This window comes from Sinocyclocheilus grahami, unplaced genomic scaffold (assembly GCF_001515645.1).
Source record: "Sinocyclocheilus grahami isolate Dianchi unplaced genomic scaffold, SAMN03320097.WGS_v1.1 scaffold641.1, whole genome shotgun sequence".
Lineage (NCBI taxonomy): Eukaryota > Metazoa > Chordata > Actinopteri > Cypriniformes > Cyprinidae > Sinocyclocheilus > Sinocyclocheilus grahami.
In genome coordinates, this window is record NW_015505820.1 from 955,303 (window position 1) to 973,663 (window position 18,361).

An 18,361-nucleotide genomic window follows, 5' to 3' on the forward strand; every position below is an offset into this window, starting at 1 on the left:
TGTGTTCTGGGAATAAAGAAAAATGTTTAAAGTATTTTGGAGATGTTACAACCAGATGTCCAACCTTCTCATTGTTGCTAAAAAAAACTCTCCAGTATATATTTGGATACAACTTGTTCATATCATTATGGTGTTATTAAAGGTTAATAAAAAAAGTCTATCATTTACTCACCCTCATTTTAAAACCCTGTATGAAATTTTTCTGTGTAACACAATAGAAGATATTTTGAAAAATTGTGTTGTTTTGGTCCACATATTATGGTCAAAGAGGTCCAAAACAACACTGGAAACCAACTTTCATTGTATAGACAAGGGTTTATCAACTCTGGCCCGCAAGATCTTGCAGAGTTCAGTTCCAACCCTAATGAACACACCTTAACAAGCTCATCAAGGTCTTCAGGATCACTAGAAAGCTACAGGCAGCTGTGTATGATTAGGGTTGGAGCTAAACTCTGCAGGACAGGCACAGAGTTGAGAACCCCTGGTATAGACATAAATGTTCTTCCAAATATCTTATTTTGTGAGTCATGCATAGTGTTTGGTCCAAGTCCACCTTGTCGAATCCAAGTTGAGTCCGGAGTGTGTCTGGGATTTAAATCATAATTGCAGTCCGAGTCCAAGTACCCCAACTCTAGTCATACAGGTTTAGAACAACAATATTTAGTTTAAATTGAAGCACTAAAATAACTCAAACTGAATGAAAAAAAAAAACCTAATAAAAACGACAAAAACACAATACAAAATTACTAAAACTTAACCAAAACTAAAACAGAAAATACAAAAATTCTAAATAAAACGGCTTCAAAAGAATTTATTCAAAAATACATATTTGCAAAATAGATTTCAGGCACTTGAACATGAAAGAACCATCAGTTTAGTATATAACACAACAGTGCAGGTAATGGACTAAAAAGAAAACACATTCACACATAAACATTAACAAGAACTGCTGGAAATGTTTGTTTAAGTGTGACATTCCATTCAGGTGGATGAACAGTTCTGCACAACAGAGATTACAAAACTATATAGGAAAAAATTATACATACAAGACTTACAATTCTGTAGACAAAGCTAAGAAACATTCGCTCAGATCCAAACAGTCCTTATTTGACATAATCACACCACAAATCATCTTGTGCACTGCACTTCAACACATTTATGGAAAAATGAAGACACACGAGGATAGAAATGTAATAAATTAAGGCAATATGTAATCGCTTGAGGAATCAAAGTGCAATCCATTTGGAAACATTAGAATGAGTTACAGTGTTCCCAGGTACATTCTCTGATTGAGTCTGTCGGTTTCAGTGCAGGCCGTTCTGCTCAATGTACATTTTGGAAAGGGATGCCGCCATGGACTTGGCCAACTCCTCGTCCCTTTTGCGCTGTACCTGGGTGTGACGGCACCAGTCATCATACTCCGGGTTGGGCTGGCTGCTGTCCAGCAGCACATCATAATGGCCGTTACTGAGCCAGCTCAACCATATAGCCGGTTTAGACAAGTCCTCTTCACCCAGGTAGTGCACCATGGTTGATACCGTTGGGCTTTCTACGCTACCCCCAGTGGTCAAGTAGATATTCACATTCAGCATCTGACTCATGGCCAACAGCTCCGGATAGCCAGCCCATGCGCCGTCCTGCGCCGCATTGATCAGAAACTCCCCAGCGTCGCCTTCAATTATGGGGTTGAACTCCTCCAGGTGGTCGGCGATGTGGTGCATGGTTTGCTCTCTCAGCTCCTTGTGCATTGACTGGTCCCCGTAAGCCGCCTTGGAAACGGCCCGGTACAGGCAGTTCCCATCTGGGATGATGTGAAAGCGGTATTTCTGCCTTTCGTGGAGGTATTTGTTCTGTTTCTCCACTTCGGCCAGGTAACGGGTAACCTTGTTATCAACATCGCTTTTGTTGGGTGTCGCAGTGGGCTCCTGAAGAATGCGCAGCTCAAAGACTGGATTATCATCTTCAACACTTTCCTGCCTTTCTGTATCTTTAAGACCTTCATATGAATCAGATGAGGGTTTTTGTACAGTTCCAAAAATTCTGGAGGGTGTGGCATCACTTTGCAAACATGGCTCGAGTCTCCTCTCACAAACTCGGTAACTGGCATTTTCAAAAAACCTATCGCAGTGAATTGAATTTTTCTCCCTTATCTCATCGTTGTCATCCCCCAAAACGTTTCTTCTGGGATCTAAATCTAAGACAGAATCAGAGTGGCGATGATCATCTCCGTTGACTGCGTAAGAAACTCGGTTGTAGTGCGTCTCCAGAGGTCTACGGTTTGTGCGCGACTCCTTCACGATGTTAACGGGCACAGATCTCTCCACACCATCCGGTCGCGTGATGATAATCTCCGCGGTAGACGTGTAGAAAACCGGCCTCATCGAGGTGGCCTCATAACATGAAAAAGCAGGCATGTTCGGTTCAGTCTGTTCCCTTCGGGACAAATATTCCGTGTGTGCTTCTGTGGCGCTTCCGTTAACGACGTTTCCGACCACCTCCAAAGAGCTGGAACTTGTAGCTGTTGCTGTTACGTTATTGGCGACACTGGTGAGAGTTACGGAAACTTTTCGAGAGGAGCCGGGGTAGTGTGTTAACGCGCTGCTGTACAAGTGCATTTTCAACCTCCTCCCTTTATACAATACGCCTTAGGCCTCGTTGTTACCGAATGATGACAACACAGTCCAAAAATACTCTCTGTCATCAATAGCAATGAATGTGTAGGGCGCGTTTCCATGGATCCTCGTTCCCCGCTGCTACAGAGTTTTTTTGCGTCAGCCCCAAAGCAACCCTAATTTTAGCCCGAGCACTGGTAACCGGACCCCCCGGTCTCTGACACACCGCCCGAGCCGAGGAGACGACCCGCAGCTCGCGGGAATGCGAAAGATGTGATGTGTCACTGGGACTCTCGGCGTTTCTCTCGCTTCTGTCCGTGTTTACGCTAGCGCGCGCGTCAGGGCGGCGTCGCCAGATTGGAATGCGTGCAGTTTGCCAAGAGGCCGCGGGTTCCCATACAGCTCTGCGGACCACACTGCTTCTCAACAGCGAGGAAGTCCCGCCTCACACAAAACTTCATTGGTCCTACTTTATCAAGAAGAGTTGGCTATAAATCGCCTTAAGCACATTAAAGACTTTTCTAGGAAATTTACGTCAGATCGACGCGACATCAAACCAAAGCTTCAATCCAATAAGTTTATTTTTTCATAGAAGACACGCAAATCATTTGCTCGTTGTAGTCTCCTTTGGTTTCCCTTATATGGTTTTAAACTCCCATTTGACTCTAGGAGTTTCAGAATTGTGTTTTGCTACACACACCTGATCCACCGATCCCAGAGTTCCTGAACATTCTGACTCGTGACCTCATCCCTCATGATATCATATTCTGCAAGGAGAGTCTTAGCACCCTTTTACTGCATCTCTTCTGTGAGTTAGTCATTCCATAGTCCCTTAATGGTTCATCTATCTATCTATCTATCAATCTATCAATCTATCTATCTATCTATCTATCTATCTATCAATAAATATATCTATTTATCTATCTATCTATATCTGTATGTCTATCTAAAGATGATTACATACAGAGGAAATGAAGACACTGGGCAGATCACGATTAAATTGAAGGTCAGTTGAAACGACATGAGTTTTAAATTGCTTCCACATAAATCTCACTGTGTTCTGTTTCACTGTACTGACACATGTTTCCATAAACTAAACTGGAAGTGGATATGGCTCTTTATGCTTGTTTTATTGAAAGGGGAAATATATCATGTCCTTCTACATCTTCTAAAATAGATCACTATATACACTGCCTATTTATATAATGCATAAATGCGAGTGTAAGTAAACAAAATAACAGGGGTTACATATTTCTTTTTTTTTTCTTGCGAATTCTTTATTTCAACTGAAATCAAAATATATCGAATTTCTATTTTATCTGAATAAAATGAAGACACGACTTTTTACCAATGGGTGGCAGCCAAAATGCTTCAACGACGCCTTAGTGCAAAACGTCTGCAGCTGCGCGATGGCACACCAGGGGGAGCGATTGGTCTCTGTTTATCGGATTCGGAATCGGATAACAGCGACACGCCTTTTTGACTGCGATTAAGTGTTACACAATCTAAAGTGAGCTGCCTCAGGCTTATGAGAAATCGTGAATCATCACGTTCTCTCACATCCATTGCAGAGCCAATCAACATAAAGACATTACCTCGCCGAATTGTATTTCTTTCCTTTAATAAGGACGATGCGATGTTAAGATTTTTGTTAGGCTATCCTATTGTTGTAGACATGGGCTATTGTTTACGCGTGTGTAGTCCGAATAACCTGTGCTCTTATCATCAGCAGTAAATGGAGAATTAAGGCCAGCCAGACGAATGACGCATGCACGCCTCGTATGGAAGAGTCAACGACCTGACCTATATCCACACTCCAAATCCAGCTTTCTAAAGCCTTTACCACCATGCGTTTCCGTGTTTTGACAAGCAGATCACGTTTGGTTTTAAACGTCTGTGTCTGAATCATATATGTTTTGACACATATCTAATAGGCTAACGTGGGTAATGGATACACTGACATGTGCATGTGAACACGATCTGACACAAAATTCTTAACTGTTTTGGTTTATGGTTTAACTGGAACAACAACAGATAATTAGTACTCCATACGCGCGAGAGATAATCAGCGTTAAGAATTCCGAGACTGCTTTGATTTGAATTAGGGACGCGTCACCAGGACAGCTGAAGAAACAAGAGTTTCTTGCTTTACAGCCATTTAATCCCAACGGTCAACTGGGTATCCCGCAGGGCTGCGCCAACAGGAAGCATCACGCACGGCTTACAAATGGAGTGGAACCGAGAACTTCTTATTTAGAATATCTTCCATTTTGTAAACGTGTTAGTGGCGTTCGATTTATTTAGAGATTCTAGAACACTCGGAACGCAACACTTTACGACGGTGTTTTTCCCACTACTAATCAGCAGTGCAGCATCGATTTTAAATCTAAAGCGCCAGTGTAGTCCCGAATCCCGGACAAATGACTCTTTTGAGTCGGTTCTTTTTAATGAATCAAAAACATGTACAGCGCCACCAGAGTAGACAGGTTTTCGAACCAATGACTCTCATGAGTCGGCTCTTTTTAGTGATTCCCACAGATTCAACGTTCCCGGTCAAATTAATCAAATGACTGACTCTTTATAATGAATCAAAATACTTTATTGAATAAATATGACTCGCACATTTGACAGTGAATTATTATTTCTTTAGTAACATAAAAACGAGAAAAAAAAAAAAACCTGTATGTTATGGGGTAGGCCGTAACTCTGAAAGAAGTCAATTAAAGGGGTCCTATTATGCTCTTTTACAAAGTCTTGATTTTGTTTTGGGCGTGTACTAGAACAGGCTCTCATACTAGGTTGTTCAAAAAACACATTATTTTTCACATATTTTACATTATTACAACACCTCTCTCCCCAGTCTGGCATGAAGGCTCGAATATTTCCTGTATCAAATGAAGGCCCGCCTTCTGAAATACGAAATGTGCTGTGATTGGTTAGCTAGGCCAGTGTGTGCTGTGATTGGTTAGCTGGGCCAGTGTGTGTTGTGATTGGTTAGCTGGACCAGTGTGTGTTGTGATTGGCAGCACTCGGCGCCTGGTCGGGAAATGTCACGCCCCTTACCATAGCCGCCTAAGAGCTTCAGTATAAATATTGCGTCAAAATCAAATCAATTTGAGCGCGATTTAAACCCGGATGATTGTAACCACTCTAAGTGTCTGCCTTGGGAAAGCTAGCATGTCTCTGACATCGTGATAACACTGGTTGCCTTCTCTAGTGCAGCTCAGCCAGGTCTCGTCCCATTCGTCGATATTTGTGATATCACAAATCCCGGAAAATATGCGTTGTAGTCCAAACAAGTCGTTCGTTGTAGTTTTTGAAAAGTGATTTCTGTTAAATAAAATATCTCCTTTTGAAGTGGACTTTGAGCTTTGTAACTTCACAGATCTTTTTTTATGCTCAAACAGCAACATTACAGACTAACTAAAGTTGAAAAAGTGAAAAAGCATAATAGCACCCCTTTAAAAGGTAAACACGTTTTGCAAAAAAATGTGGTAAACTGTTTTTTTTTTTTTTTTTATGTGTTGTTCTGTTAAATTTGAAATTATGTCATCATTTAAGACTAATAAGACCCGCATTTATTTCCAAATATTCTCCAAACGCTCGAAAAGAATCATTAATCCAGTAATCGTTAAGAAGAATGGGAATCAAAATGATTACATTCGAATTCAATCCCTACTGGCTTTCAGGTTTGCAACAGCATCATGGACATCTGTCACCTGAAATAATGACGCATTGCACCTGATAACACAACAACACTATCCTGCAGTAACAGTTAGACATAAACAAGTAACATCCAAGCATCTCAACGAAAGAGAAACAACGCCATTAAAAATGTTGTTTTGGAGTAGAGCGCCAAAAAGAAGTATGCTGATGAACGCAGTCCTAAATATATCCCTGCCATGTGTCTGCCTCTTGGTAATGTTAACCTACATTCATAATAAACCAGCTTCCTGTCTCTCTGCCGCAGTCATTAAAGGGAAACGTGCAGGAACTAGATCCAATTCTACGTCCAAAACACGTCAAAACAACACATTCCGCGCGCTGGATCTTTCTCTATATACGTTTACGACTCGGATCGGTTTGTCAAAAAGCCCCTTTTCTGTCTCTTTTTATCCTTTCTGTATGTCTGATGTCAGATTTTTCCCTCTTGCCCTCGGAGGGGAGGTTCTAACCGCGTTGAGTCACGCAGCTGTCAAAGATAGCTGTCACCCAGTTTCCACATCAAACACACTGAGTGAGACGCGCTGCCTGGCCCAGGTAACGTTACCCGACAATGTGTTGCGTCTCCGACAAGTGAAAAACGCGCTCCGCGGCGATTCCTCGACAAAAAGAAATATTTCGCTCGATACTTTACAACAATCTGGAATAATACAGTTGTGTGTGATTAAAGCGAGGAAGAATCGACCTCGTTGTTGCCAACGTGAAAAGGGGAATTTTGACGGACATGAAGACCAAAAAGGGTACGTATCTTCTCGATATGGGGGATAGCGGCGATATATGTTATATTTTTATCGGTGATTGTAACGACTGGACGGAACTTATCGATGATGGTTGAACAGAAAATGTCTGGCATACTGCTATTGTTTTCCGCTGCAGACAAAACAGCCTTTTTCTCACCATGTGCTGGCGGGCTGTCACAACGAGCCGATTCGCGTTATTAACACGCGTGTTTTCTATTCACTACATAAAAGCTTTTAATTTTGTACAAACGTGCTAATGTAACAGTCGTATTTATTCGAGATGTTTTAAAGTGTTGTTTCACGAACCAGTCTACAACTATAACTTCAAATGCTCTCAAATGTAGCCTAAGTCTTCTAAGGTTTGTTGTGCAGTAGGTATAAAATGCCTTCGTGTAATAGTTGAACGCATTTTGGCTTGGGGAAAAAAATGTTCAAGAGTTTCTCATAACACTGACTCAATTTTTGTCGGGAATATGCGGGGAACTTTCCAAGTGTCATTTTTGTATTTATTTGACGACTAATCTTTTTTGCTTCCACCGCATTTGAACATTGGGTTGCGGTCTAAAATGTGCAACAATAATTCCTGACCTCCTTTTGTGAAGTTTGTGTATTTCGCGCTGCTTCCTCGAGGCGACGCTTTCACATTCCCTCCGACCTCGTGTTTCTCACAGCACACAATAGAGCCCGAGTTATTCTCTGTTATTAAGTTAATGGTTCTCATATTTCATGGCGTCTAACCGTGTAGAGAGTCGTGTCAGCCTTTTATCTGTCACCTGGCGTGATTTCATAAGTTTCCATCTTGTGAAAAGTCGAAAAAACAGAGTTTGAAATGTCCCACAAGCGACATTCTTTTGTTCGTTCTTGAGATCTGCAACAGGTTCCCCTCCCCCTCCTCCTCCTCCTCCTCCTCCTCCTCATGTAGGCCGAGGACAAATGTACTCCTCTTCACAAGTTCAGTCGTTTTCTCACACAGCCTTAAAGATAGATATGTACGTGATTTCACGTGTTTCGTTTTCAGACTGTGAAGTGTCCCACGCTGAAGTTGGGGAAAGTTTTGTTTCACTTACAGAGTGCTCATGAACTAAAAGTCCCCCTCAGCACTCTTGAGTGGTGTTATTGACAAATTAAACCGGTTTATGTTACGTAGGAACAAGTGGTAATAATATTCAGGTCATCAAGAAAAGATGTCAGATCAGCATTTAAAGAGAGAGTTCGCCCAAAATCAAAACTGTCATTATTTACTCACCTTCATGTTATTCCAAACTTGCATGACTTTCAGTCCTCCACAAAAAGAGATGGTAGGCAGAAGTTACATACTCAGTCATGATTCACCTTTTTCATATTATTAAAGTGAATAGTTAATGATACTGTCATTCTGCCTAACGTCACCTTTTGTGCTTCATAGAAAAAAAAGTCATGCAGGTTTGAGAGTGTGAAAATAGGTAAACTGGCCCTTTAAGTGAGTTTTGCAGTGTCTACAAATTTACAAAGGCTCGATGAAACATTGACACAGTTTAGACTCTTTGTGACGCCTCCGCTCCAACCATGAATCACATGGCTTTGCTTGACAGCAGGGATGTGACACATCAGCTGCCACACACACACACACACTCTCTCTCTCTCTCTCTCTCAGACGCACGCTTATACATGCATACAGACGGCCAGGTGCTGTTGTGTAGCGTTCAGCGGTTGGCATTTTGGAGGGAGAGACGTGTAGGATGTGTGTGTGTAGGATAGGGGGAGGAGGAGGGTCCTCGGCAGGGGTTGGGGGGATTGATATTTGACTGGGTGTCTTTTGTCCTCCTTCACACATATGGGTGGGTACACACTGATTCCGAGTTTACTCATTCCCTGAAACACACTTTTTGACGGTTACAAACACATTTCGAATACATAAACCTAACTTCATACTTTTTCTGGTTCTCAAAGCCTTTTCATACACACATATGCACATAAGGAAAGAATAATGTTGTGAAATTCATAGTTCATAATGGCAATATTTCACGTCTCATGACTACAGGTGTGTTGGCGATGTCTGGAAGTGAGACAGAGGACGAGGACAGTTTAGATGTGCCTCTTGACCTCTCTTCAAATGGAGGAGTGTCAGGGAAGAGGAAGAGGAGAGGAAACTTGCCCAAAGAGTCAGTACAGATACTTCGGGACTGGCTCTACCAACACCGCTACAATGCCTATCCATCAGAGCAGGAAAAAGCCCTGCTGTCCAAGCAGACCCATCTCTCCACACTACAGGTACAGAACATTTTCAGAAAGTGTGTGTACATGGCCTAGTACAGTCCTAAAGAAAGAAACCCAAACAAACAAAAGAACAACTGTATGTCATGTAGGGATGTAACGGTATGAACATTTCTTATCATGATTATAGTGACCAAAATGATCACGGTTATCATTATTATCACGGTATTGTTAAAATGTGCTGGAGATGTTAAAAAAGTGATTTAGACACATAAATCACTTCACCAAGTTTTATATTTAAAAATCAACAAACAACAAATAAAATCTCTTTTTGTTTGCATAATCACTAAAACAATAACATTACCAATGATGTTCAGATTTTAAATGACAACTTAACAGTTTAATAGCATGTTAAAATATCTAATGTAAATGTTCAAATAAAGCTTTGAAAAAGTTTCATAAAAAGGTAAACCTCACATTTCAGCCTTTAAATAAAGAAAAGATATAAGTCAAAATGATAACTGATTAATAAATGATTATATGTATTTTATCTGCTCCATACATAATTCTAGATAACTTATCTGAATTGTTTAAATGTGTAGAATCCACATCAACCGGTCAAAATTTACAGCTGGGCATGCTAATTCAGTCCATTTTTGGCCAGACAGAAACCACACACAGGCTGAATGTAAATATAAGTCTTTGTAAATCCACTCGCTGACAGCAGGTGGCGCTTATGGAAAAGCTGAATTAGAGCTGTTTCCCGTAACCTCCGTGGACAAAGCAGTATTGCGATTAAGAACACTTCCTTTAGGTATTACATGGAGTGAAGATGAAAACAAAATGCCATCGAATCCTTTCTGAAGACAGTCAGAGGTACGTTCATAATTAATTCATTCATATTCATTTGTATAATTCCCTTAGCACTCTTTTAAAACCTCCCAAGCTTTTCCGCCCTGTTTTCACTCAAAACGAAACCACTCTGCGTGCTGTGCGCACTTGAAACTGTTACTTAAAGCTGTGCTTTATGCTGGACAGTATTTATTTATCGCGAGTTGTTCAAATCGCGGTAATCTAATAAGGTTTTAATGATAATTAAAAGATGAAACGGTAACACTAACCGTCGGGAATTTTATCATGATTTATCGTCAAACCGGTAATCGTTACATCCCTAAAGTCATGCAGCTTATCAGAATAAACAAAGTTCCCATGATTATGGACAACTTGGAATATCAGGGAATGTTAAAACATTCAGGCAGTGTTATTTTAGTATTATTTATATACTCTTATAGTATTTATTTATGCTTTGAATTCACTTTTATTTTTTAAATTTTTAGTTGTCGTTTTTTTTTTTTTAGCAGTTTTAACAGTTTTATTTAGCTTAAAATTACTTTTTTATTTCCATTTTAGTCATTTTAGAGCCTTAAACTTATTTCAGTTGCCAAAACATTTTTTTGGAGGTTGAAGTTTTTAATCTAATTTATTTATTTTATTTTAAGCTTTATTTCAGTTACAAACAAATAAACTAAATAAATAAGTAAATAAAAATCTCTAGTGACGATTTATCTGGTTTTACTTTGTTCTGAAGTATTTTAATGTCTAGAAATTGCATTGGTGAATGCGATATCTAAAATACTATGTATAAAAAATAGATTAAAAGATTAAAAAATTGACTGAAAGTCATGGGAAATCATTGGCCAAAAGGTTTGGGAACCCTGAATAAAAAGATGTTTGAATGACCCAAAGCAGTTTCTGAAGTTATGCTTCATAGAAGGTCTGAAGTTTCTCACGACTGCTTGTTTCCGTCAAGAATGCGAAGGGGAATTTTTCAGTTTTCTGTTTTGTTGATCAGTAAGCTATTTATATGCTTCACAGGAGAGCAGTTAGCTGTCATCAATGTCTAGTTCAACTGACTTGTGTAGGAAACCGAAAGGTTCAATGTCATAACTAGCAGCTAGCCAAAAAAAGTGTCAGAAGAAAGAAAGAGTCAGCTCTTTTCGCTAGCACTACTGCGTTCAAGATCACACATTCTGTTCCCCGCTGAGTTTTAGCGTCATATAATCAACACTTCCTGTGAATGCAGTCAATGGAGAGAATTCCTGTGGACAGATGAGTGAATAACTGTTTTAAATCATCTGAGATGTGGCCACATTGAGAGAGAGAGACTTGCTCAGACACTGGGCCAGGAATTTCCCCTGCGCTCAGCCAGCTGTCTCACTAACAATAGTGAGACACAATACACACACATTAACATAGTGAAGACTACCAGGCTCAGGCGGACCGTTGGGATACACAATACAGCCCCATTACCCAGAGAGCCAAAGAGGCTTCTCTTCTGAAGAGACTCGTTGGAAGACAATACAGGAACATTACCATACTGAGAACTGAATCTTGAAAACAGGCTTTTGGGATACTGAGAAAGAAAAGTTAGAACTTATGTTATTATTTTATTATGGCATAGTGACAAGTGTTTTTATTGGGAAAGTATGCCAGAATAGAATTGTAAAAAGCAAAACAGCTTTGCTTATTTTGTAGCAGGTGTACTAAGTTTAACCCTTGTGTGGTCTTCGGTCACTTCTGACTGAAAAATGTTATATTTTGAATTTTTAAAAATCATAGCTTCATCTGAATGGTACGAAACTTGGTGATTTTATGGCACTTGGTATGTGAACACACAAAAAAAATTGAGGGCATGATTCGAAAAAGCTAAGTGGTCATAAACAAAATAGTCACAGTCATGGTCTTCGGTCAGAAATGACCAACCATAGGAAATTAATGGGAAATGGGAAAAAAATACAGAACATTTTTGTGTGTACAATCTACAAATCCCCCACAATGCAGAAAAAATTGCACAGCAATGAAGGGGTGAAACTCGAAAACATCTAGACTGCAAAATCAACACACCAACACGCGCGGACACACACACACACACCTATGAACTGGTGTGACTGTAACACTGCAACTATGTAAAATAAAATCAATAATTCAACTACAATGCAGTAAAAAAAAAGGGGACAGCAAGGAAGGGGTTACACTCTAAATCATCAAGAGTGTAAAACCGATACATCCACTCACACACACTTACTTACACATACTCACAGACACACACATACAGAATTATACATACTCAAATGAACTGGTATGGCTATAACCATATAGCCAAAATGTGTCAGAAGACTGAATTAAGAGGTTCAAATCAGATCAGACCCAGAAAGATTAAGCTCCGATAAAGCATTCCTGTTCATTTTTGTTACATTTTTATAGAATTTTAAAGTTTTGTGAAACAAAATGCTTTGTGTGTTCAGGTTTGAATGTAGTAATAATAATGCAAAAATCTACACTTCAAATCAACATTTAAAACAACAAAAAATATAAACCTTGACAAAAAGTAGCCTTTGAGAATGCCTTAATATACATATACACCCACAACATAATAAAAGTAAATAATTATGTATAAAAACAACTAGGGAATTCACAAGCCTCTTTATTGAGTCCTATATAGGAATCTAGTGGTTATGAAATTACAGGTTTTTCTCTCTTTTTTTGCTCTGATCAGGAGGTGCTATTCTGCCTTCAAAAAATTGATTTTAAAGGCCTAGTCTCTATTTTAATCTGAAATACTGCATTAATTGGAAAATAATTTTGAAAAATTAGATTTTTTTTTTTTTTTTTACTTTTATCAATGGGAAAAATGTATCATAATTATTGCATAAATATTAATTAATACCATAACATTCTCTCAAAATACAAAAGAAAAAAGAAAAAATATTATTGAACAAAAATCAGATTGATTTTACTGAAGAAACAAAAAGTTACATTTCAGGTGTCCGGTCACTTTTGACCGTGAAGACCATGAGTGTGACAATGATCAATATATCGACTTATCGCGCAATATATGTACATGACCTCAATAATTTATGGTGACGCAACATATCGCCCATTATATTTACTTAAAAATTTATTTTTTGCATTCTACTTGTGCCTGTGTCTTTTGCAGCTTCTTGTACATACATTTTTAAGAATATTTAGATCATGGAAATTAAGTATTATGTTCTAACAAAAAGTGCAAAGTAACAAGTAGAAAAAAGAAAAATGCACAAAGAAAGTGTAGTCATGAGATGCTAGTTCAAATTAAAAAAATGCTTCTACAAACAAAGTTTCATCTGCAGATATGGTCTTGTTTAGGGATCTGTGCCTTTGTGCATACGAACATCTGACTGCTAAGTAGTGATTGTGTTTTTCAGCAATACAGTGCACCCTTAATTTACAGAGAAAAGAAGGTCCGGGAAAAATCTGTAGATGGAAAAATCTCCATACAACAATTCTTTGTGCATTTTTCTTTTTTCTACTTGTTACTTTGCACTTTTTGTTAGAACTTAATACTTAATTTCCATGATCTAAATATTCTTAAAAATGTAAAGTTTGTTGTCATTTGGAAGTGTGTAGGCCTTCTTGCATTATTATGCTGTTACATTATGATTATATATTCAGTGGCATAAAATGGTCTTTAAAATAATAATATCGCTTATCGCAATTATTTCTGGGGCAATATATCGCACAACAAAAAGTTGTTATCGTGACAGGCCTAGTGACTCCCAAATGAGGAGCGCACAAGGGTTAAATATACCAGGCTAAAAATATAAATGGGATTGTTAACATTTACAGTATTGCCTGAGTGTATAAAAGTACTTGCAATATCAAAATAGACAATAAAAAAAATTATATAAAATGAAATAAATAATAATAAAAAAAAAAAATCAACATTAAGAATGAATTGCACATACTTTTTAATTATGTAATTATTTGATGGTCCTAGATGAGCAATGATGAGTTTATTTTCAGATTTGAGATCTGTGCAAAATTTTACTTAACATTTAATGTAAATTATCAATTGTCTGTGGTGCGCAATCTGCATTGACTAAAAAGGCCAACAGAGTTCAATTGTTGATATAAACTAAAGGTGTTAACAGTTGGCTGTTACCTCACAGTAGTAATCCACACTGGAGTCAAGCATTCACGTGTTTTTTGTAGCCTGAAATGTTGGATTTGCATTAGAGTAGATCTCAACACCCCTTCAGGTGAGACTAGACCAGAGCCGTGAAAGATACAGCGCTATTAGCATGATTGAGGCCTAACAAAGAGCACAATCTGAGGGATAAAGGTGAACTGTTACTTAGGTGATTGAGAGAAATCGTCACCGCTGAGAGCTTCCTGATTTGAACTGCCAGCTCAGCTTTTTAAAAGAGGAAAAACAAAAATAGAGTCAGAGAACCGTCACATGTTAACTCAATACAGCATAATGAATTTCCATTTTAAAGTGATACAACGCTGCAAAATAAACAAAATAAAAGGACTGCAGGCTTTGAACTTTGGAAGAATGACAGGTGGAAAAAGTTATAAAAAATGTCTTAAAGTTTTACTTATTTAATTTAGGCCCGGTTCCACAGACAGGGTTTAGACTAAGCCAGGATTAGGCCATTGTTTAATTAGGAAATTTCCGTAATTTTTTTACAAACATGCTTTAGAAAAAACATTACTGGTGTACATCTTGATACAAAACAAAGGCACTGATATATTTTAAGATCAGTCAGTGCTAGTTTCTTTCAGTTAAAACAGCTCAGATTTACACTTTAGTCTGGGACTAGGTTTAAGCTTTGTCTGTAAAACGGGGGGATAATGTTAGTAATTTAAGTTAATAGTCATTTTTTAATTTAAAAATATAATTAAAACATTTATTTTTATTTTCTGTTTTACTGTTTAAAACAACAAAACAAATATTTCCACAAAAAAAAATGCAGCTTGTTTAGCTTATTTAGATTACCTGCTTATTCATTATTGGATTGTGGGTTTGTCTGTGAAACCGGGGGATAATGTTAGTAATTTAAGTTAATAGTCATTTTTTAATTTTAAAATATAATTAAAACATTTATTTTTATTTTCTGTTTTACTGTTTAAAACAACAAAACAAATATTTCCACAAAAAAAAATGCAGCTTGTTTAGCTTATTTAGATTACCTGCTTATTCATTATTGGATTGTGGGACATGACATATATTATAGAAATAAATAAAAAATATTGATAACAGGATCTAAATTTATGACACAATATGGTGCAGAGAAATTGTCTTGTGATATTGATATATTATTGTATCCCCATTTATTATTGTAAGTATGTTGGCATTACAATATATATCATAATCTGTTCTTCTCTCCACAGGTGTGCAACTGGTTTATAAACGCCCGGCGGCGACTCCTTCCCGAGATGCTCCGGAAAGACGGCAAGGACCCCAACCAGTTCACCATCTCGCGACGGGGCAGCAAGGGCGGCGAGATGCTCAGCGACAATTCCCAGTCTCCTAAACACGGCCTGCTCGCAAACGGAGAGGACCGTAGCAGCTACGAACCCGGCTCACCTCACCCGACCAGCAACACACCCACCTCTAACGGTTACCCCAAAAAGGCCCTGTCCCCCAAAACACCCTCCTCACCCGGACCTGTCTTACCCAGACCCTCTGTCATCTGCCACACCACCATCACCACAGCCACGCAAGGCATCGGCACGTCGACGCTCCTCGGCGTGGAGGGGGCCACGGAGCTGCCACTCACAGACGCAGTTGGCCTGTTCGGGTGTCGCGGAGAGGGTAACGTCAGCCCCCAGAGCGGCCTGTTCAACACCCCGCCACCCACCCCTCCCGACCTCACCCAGGACTTCAGCGGCTTCCAGTTGCTGGTTGACGTGGCGCTGAAGAGGGCCGCAGAAATGGAGCTACAGGCCAAACAGCTCCTCGTCCTGAAGACAGAAAAGACGGATGGATGAATGAAAAAGCTTCATCGATGTTTGTTTCTTGCCCCCCAAAACCGAACTCCACAGGGAGTTAAAAAAACTTGACTGAGCAACAGAAAGCAAACAAGCATGGCCTGATCATTTCTATTTTTGGTAAACGTAAATCAAATTGATGAGGATTCCTTTATGTAAAGCATTTCAAGGTGCCTTGGCAAGTCAGTTCTTTCTTTTGTATTCCATTTATATGTAAATAAATATGTATCTTTTCGTTTTGTACACAGGGGACCAAAACCAAACACAGTAATACAACTTCCTGTCTTTCCTTTTTTTTTTTACAAGAAGACAAGCTCTTCTCCCATTCCTCATGAGTCTTTTTTTTCTCGTTTTCAGAGATTCGGCTCTACGATTGTCGATTTTGCCTCGTTTTTAGAGAACACGTCTGATATTCTGCCTCGTTTTTTTGCACAAAATGGCAGGTCATCTCAGTATCTTATCAACTCTAGTTTTCTCTCCGACAGACTCTAATCACACAAGAAGACAAGCTCTTCTCCCATTCCTCATGAGTCTTTTTTTTCTCGTTTTCAGAGATTCGGCTCTACGATTGTCGATTTTGCCTCGTTTTTAGAGAACACGTCTGATATTCTGCCTCGTTTTTTGCACAAAATGGCAGGTCATCTCAGTATCTTATCAACTCTAGCTTTCTCTCCGACAGACTCTAATCACTACTGCACCGGGTCATTCTGTGTCTCATAGATGTTCAGTTTTTGTATTGTTTTTTGGTTGTAAAGTTTCTGATGCTGTTGTTAGTACGTTTCGTTTTTCCTTTCATTACTCTTAAGGGATATTCAGATGTAGCAGAACTATAGTCTGAGATTTCCTCTGAATACTCAGTGTAGAAACGGCCAGTGAATGTGCCCACATGCTCCCCACCTCAGCTCTAAACACACACACACACACACACACACACACACCCACACACACACACACACACACACTCACACACAAATTGACACCTTGGACAAATGAGCTGGAAGAATGAACACTACATGAATTGTATTGTTTTTTTTTTGTTTGTATCTCTTTTTGGTTTATCAAGTTGAGACCACTTTCAGAGGTTAAAAGGAAAGAATGGTTTTATGTCACCAAATATGTTGATTTCAAGGTTTTGGGACCTTAGACCAGTGCATTTACAGTAGCCAATGTGACATGATGCCCAATGATGTGACTTCTCCTCCTTACTGTGCAATGTATGTGGCAAATAGGGGTCACACGGTGTTTAAATAAAGTTTTGTTTTCTACTAAATGGGTGTTCATTTCCTTTTTTCTACTTATTTTGAACTACATTATTCGATGAGTGTGTTTGGGGTAGGAAAAACTGGAAAGATTCTTACGTTCAAGGCTTAGCCTTCAGATGACAGTTCTTTCCAGTAATGTTTGAAATATGAAATCGCATGTAAGGCCTGACAGAATAGGTGAATTGCTTTCATAAAGTGGAAGGCAGCATGAGCAGGTACATCCAAATGAGGTGATTTATACCAATTCACTGCTGCCCTGCCTTGACATCTCACACATATCAAAGGCATGTCCCTACAGGCTATTTCTAAATCATTCTGACATTCGTGTGTGTGTGTGTAAGCTTCACAAGAACGCCAATTAGCATAACCCTGCATTTAATTAGCAGTAGCTAAAACCAGACGTCAATGATGGCTTGCCAATGGCGTCTGTGAGAGTGTGCATGTCTGTGTATCTGAGCACAGACAATAAAGACAGATTAGCAGGGATACGTCTGTCCTGGATATTCAGTCACACTCGGTTAGACAGCTTTTCTTTACTTTAGACTTCTCACTGGGCCGAGATCCAAACAAACAACTCAAAGAGTCATTGGTCTAGTTGGCAACAAGTGATCAAACTGATTAGCAGCTCAAAGTGGTTAATTAACCGAACACCTATATTTAAAAAGACATAAGGTTCTATAAGATTTTTGGATGGAATGGATGTCTCGCACACTTTAGATGAGTGTATATGTTGTCATATGTTGGGTTCATCTGTGGGAAAACCTGAAGGTGTCTGCTAATAAGACTCAAAGAAGATCTGTTCTCCTGCTCAGGCCTCAGGCAGTGATTTAAAACGATGAAGCCTAGTTAATAGTAGGAAAGTATGTAAAAGGTAATAGGAAGTTTAAAATCAGCAAGAATGTGAGATATAAAGTCAAAACTGTGAGAAATAAAGATATGCAAGTCACCATTACAAATCACAATTATGAGATAGATAGTCAAAGACATAAAGTTGGATTAATAGTTTGAAAATGTA

The 18,361-nt window shown here is 39.0% G+C and overlaps 2 protein-coding genes across 3 annotated transcripts; one reads left to right on the forward strand and one right to left on the reverse strand.

Annotated features, from left to right (window-relative positions):
• Positions 1-800: 800 nt before the first annotated feature.
• Positions 801-3,186, reverse strand: LOC107558339 (OTU domain-containing protein 1-like). The gene has a single exon (XM_016241992.1). It carries the CDS (start codon positions 2,613-2,615, stop codon positions 1,305-1,307), a length of 1,311 nt encoding a protein of 436 aa, XP_016097478.1. The 5' UTR covers positions 2,616-3,186; the 3' UTR covers positions 801-1,304.
• Positions 3,187-6,506: 3,320 nt separating this feature from the next.
• LOC107558340 (homeobox protein TGIF1-like) lies at positions 6,507-16,480 on the forward strand. Of its 2 annotated transcripts, none has more exons than XM_016241994.1 (3): positions 6,507-6,872; positions 9,096-9,325; positions 15,485-16,480. In XM_016241994.1, exons 2-3 carry the CDS (start codon positions 9,107-9,109, stop codon positions 16,082-16,084), a joined length of 819 nt encoding a protein of 272 aa, XP_016097480.1. In that variant the 5' UTR covers positions 6,507-6,872; positions 9,096-9,106; the 3' UTR covers positions 16,085-16,480. The 2 variants fall into 2 exon arrangements, with proteins under 2 accessions (XP_016097480.1, XP_016097479.1); XM_016241993.1 differs by having other exon boundaries at positions 6,508-7,075.
• Positions 16,481-18,361: the final 1,881 nt, after the last annotated feature.

Bases quoted from the DNA above. Each gene is read 5' to 3' on its own strand.
- LOC107558339 (XM_016241992.1), bottom strand. From the start codon at position 2,615: ATGCACTTGTACAGCAGCGCGTTAACACACTACCCCGGCTCCTCTCGA.
- LOC107558340 (XM_016241993.1), top strand. The intron at 9,326-15,484 runs GTACAGAACATT...TTCTCTCCACAG, and splicing joins CCCATCTCTCCACACTACAG to GTGTGCAACTGGTTTATAAA.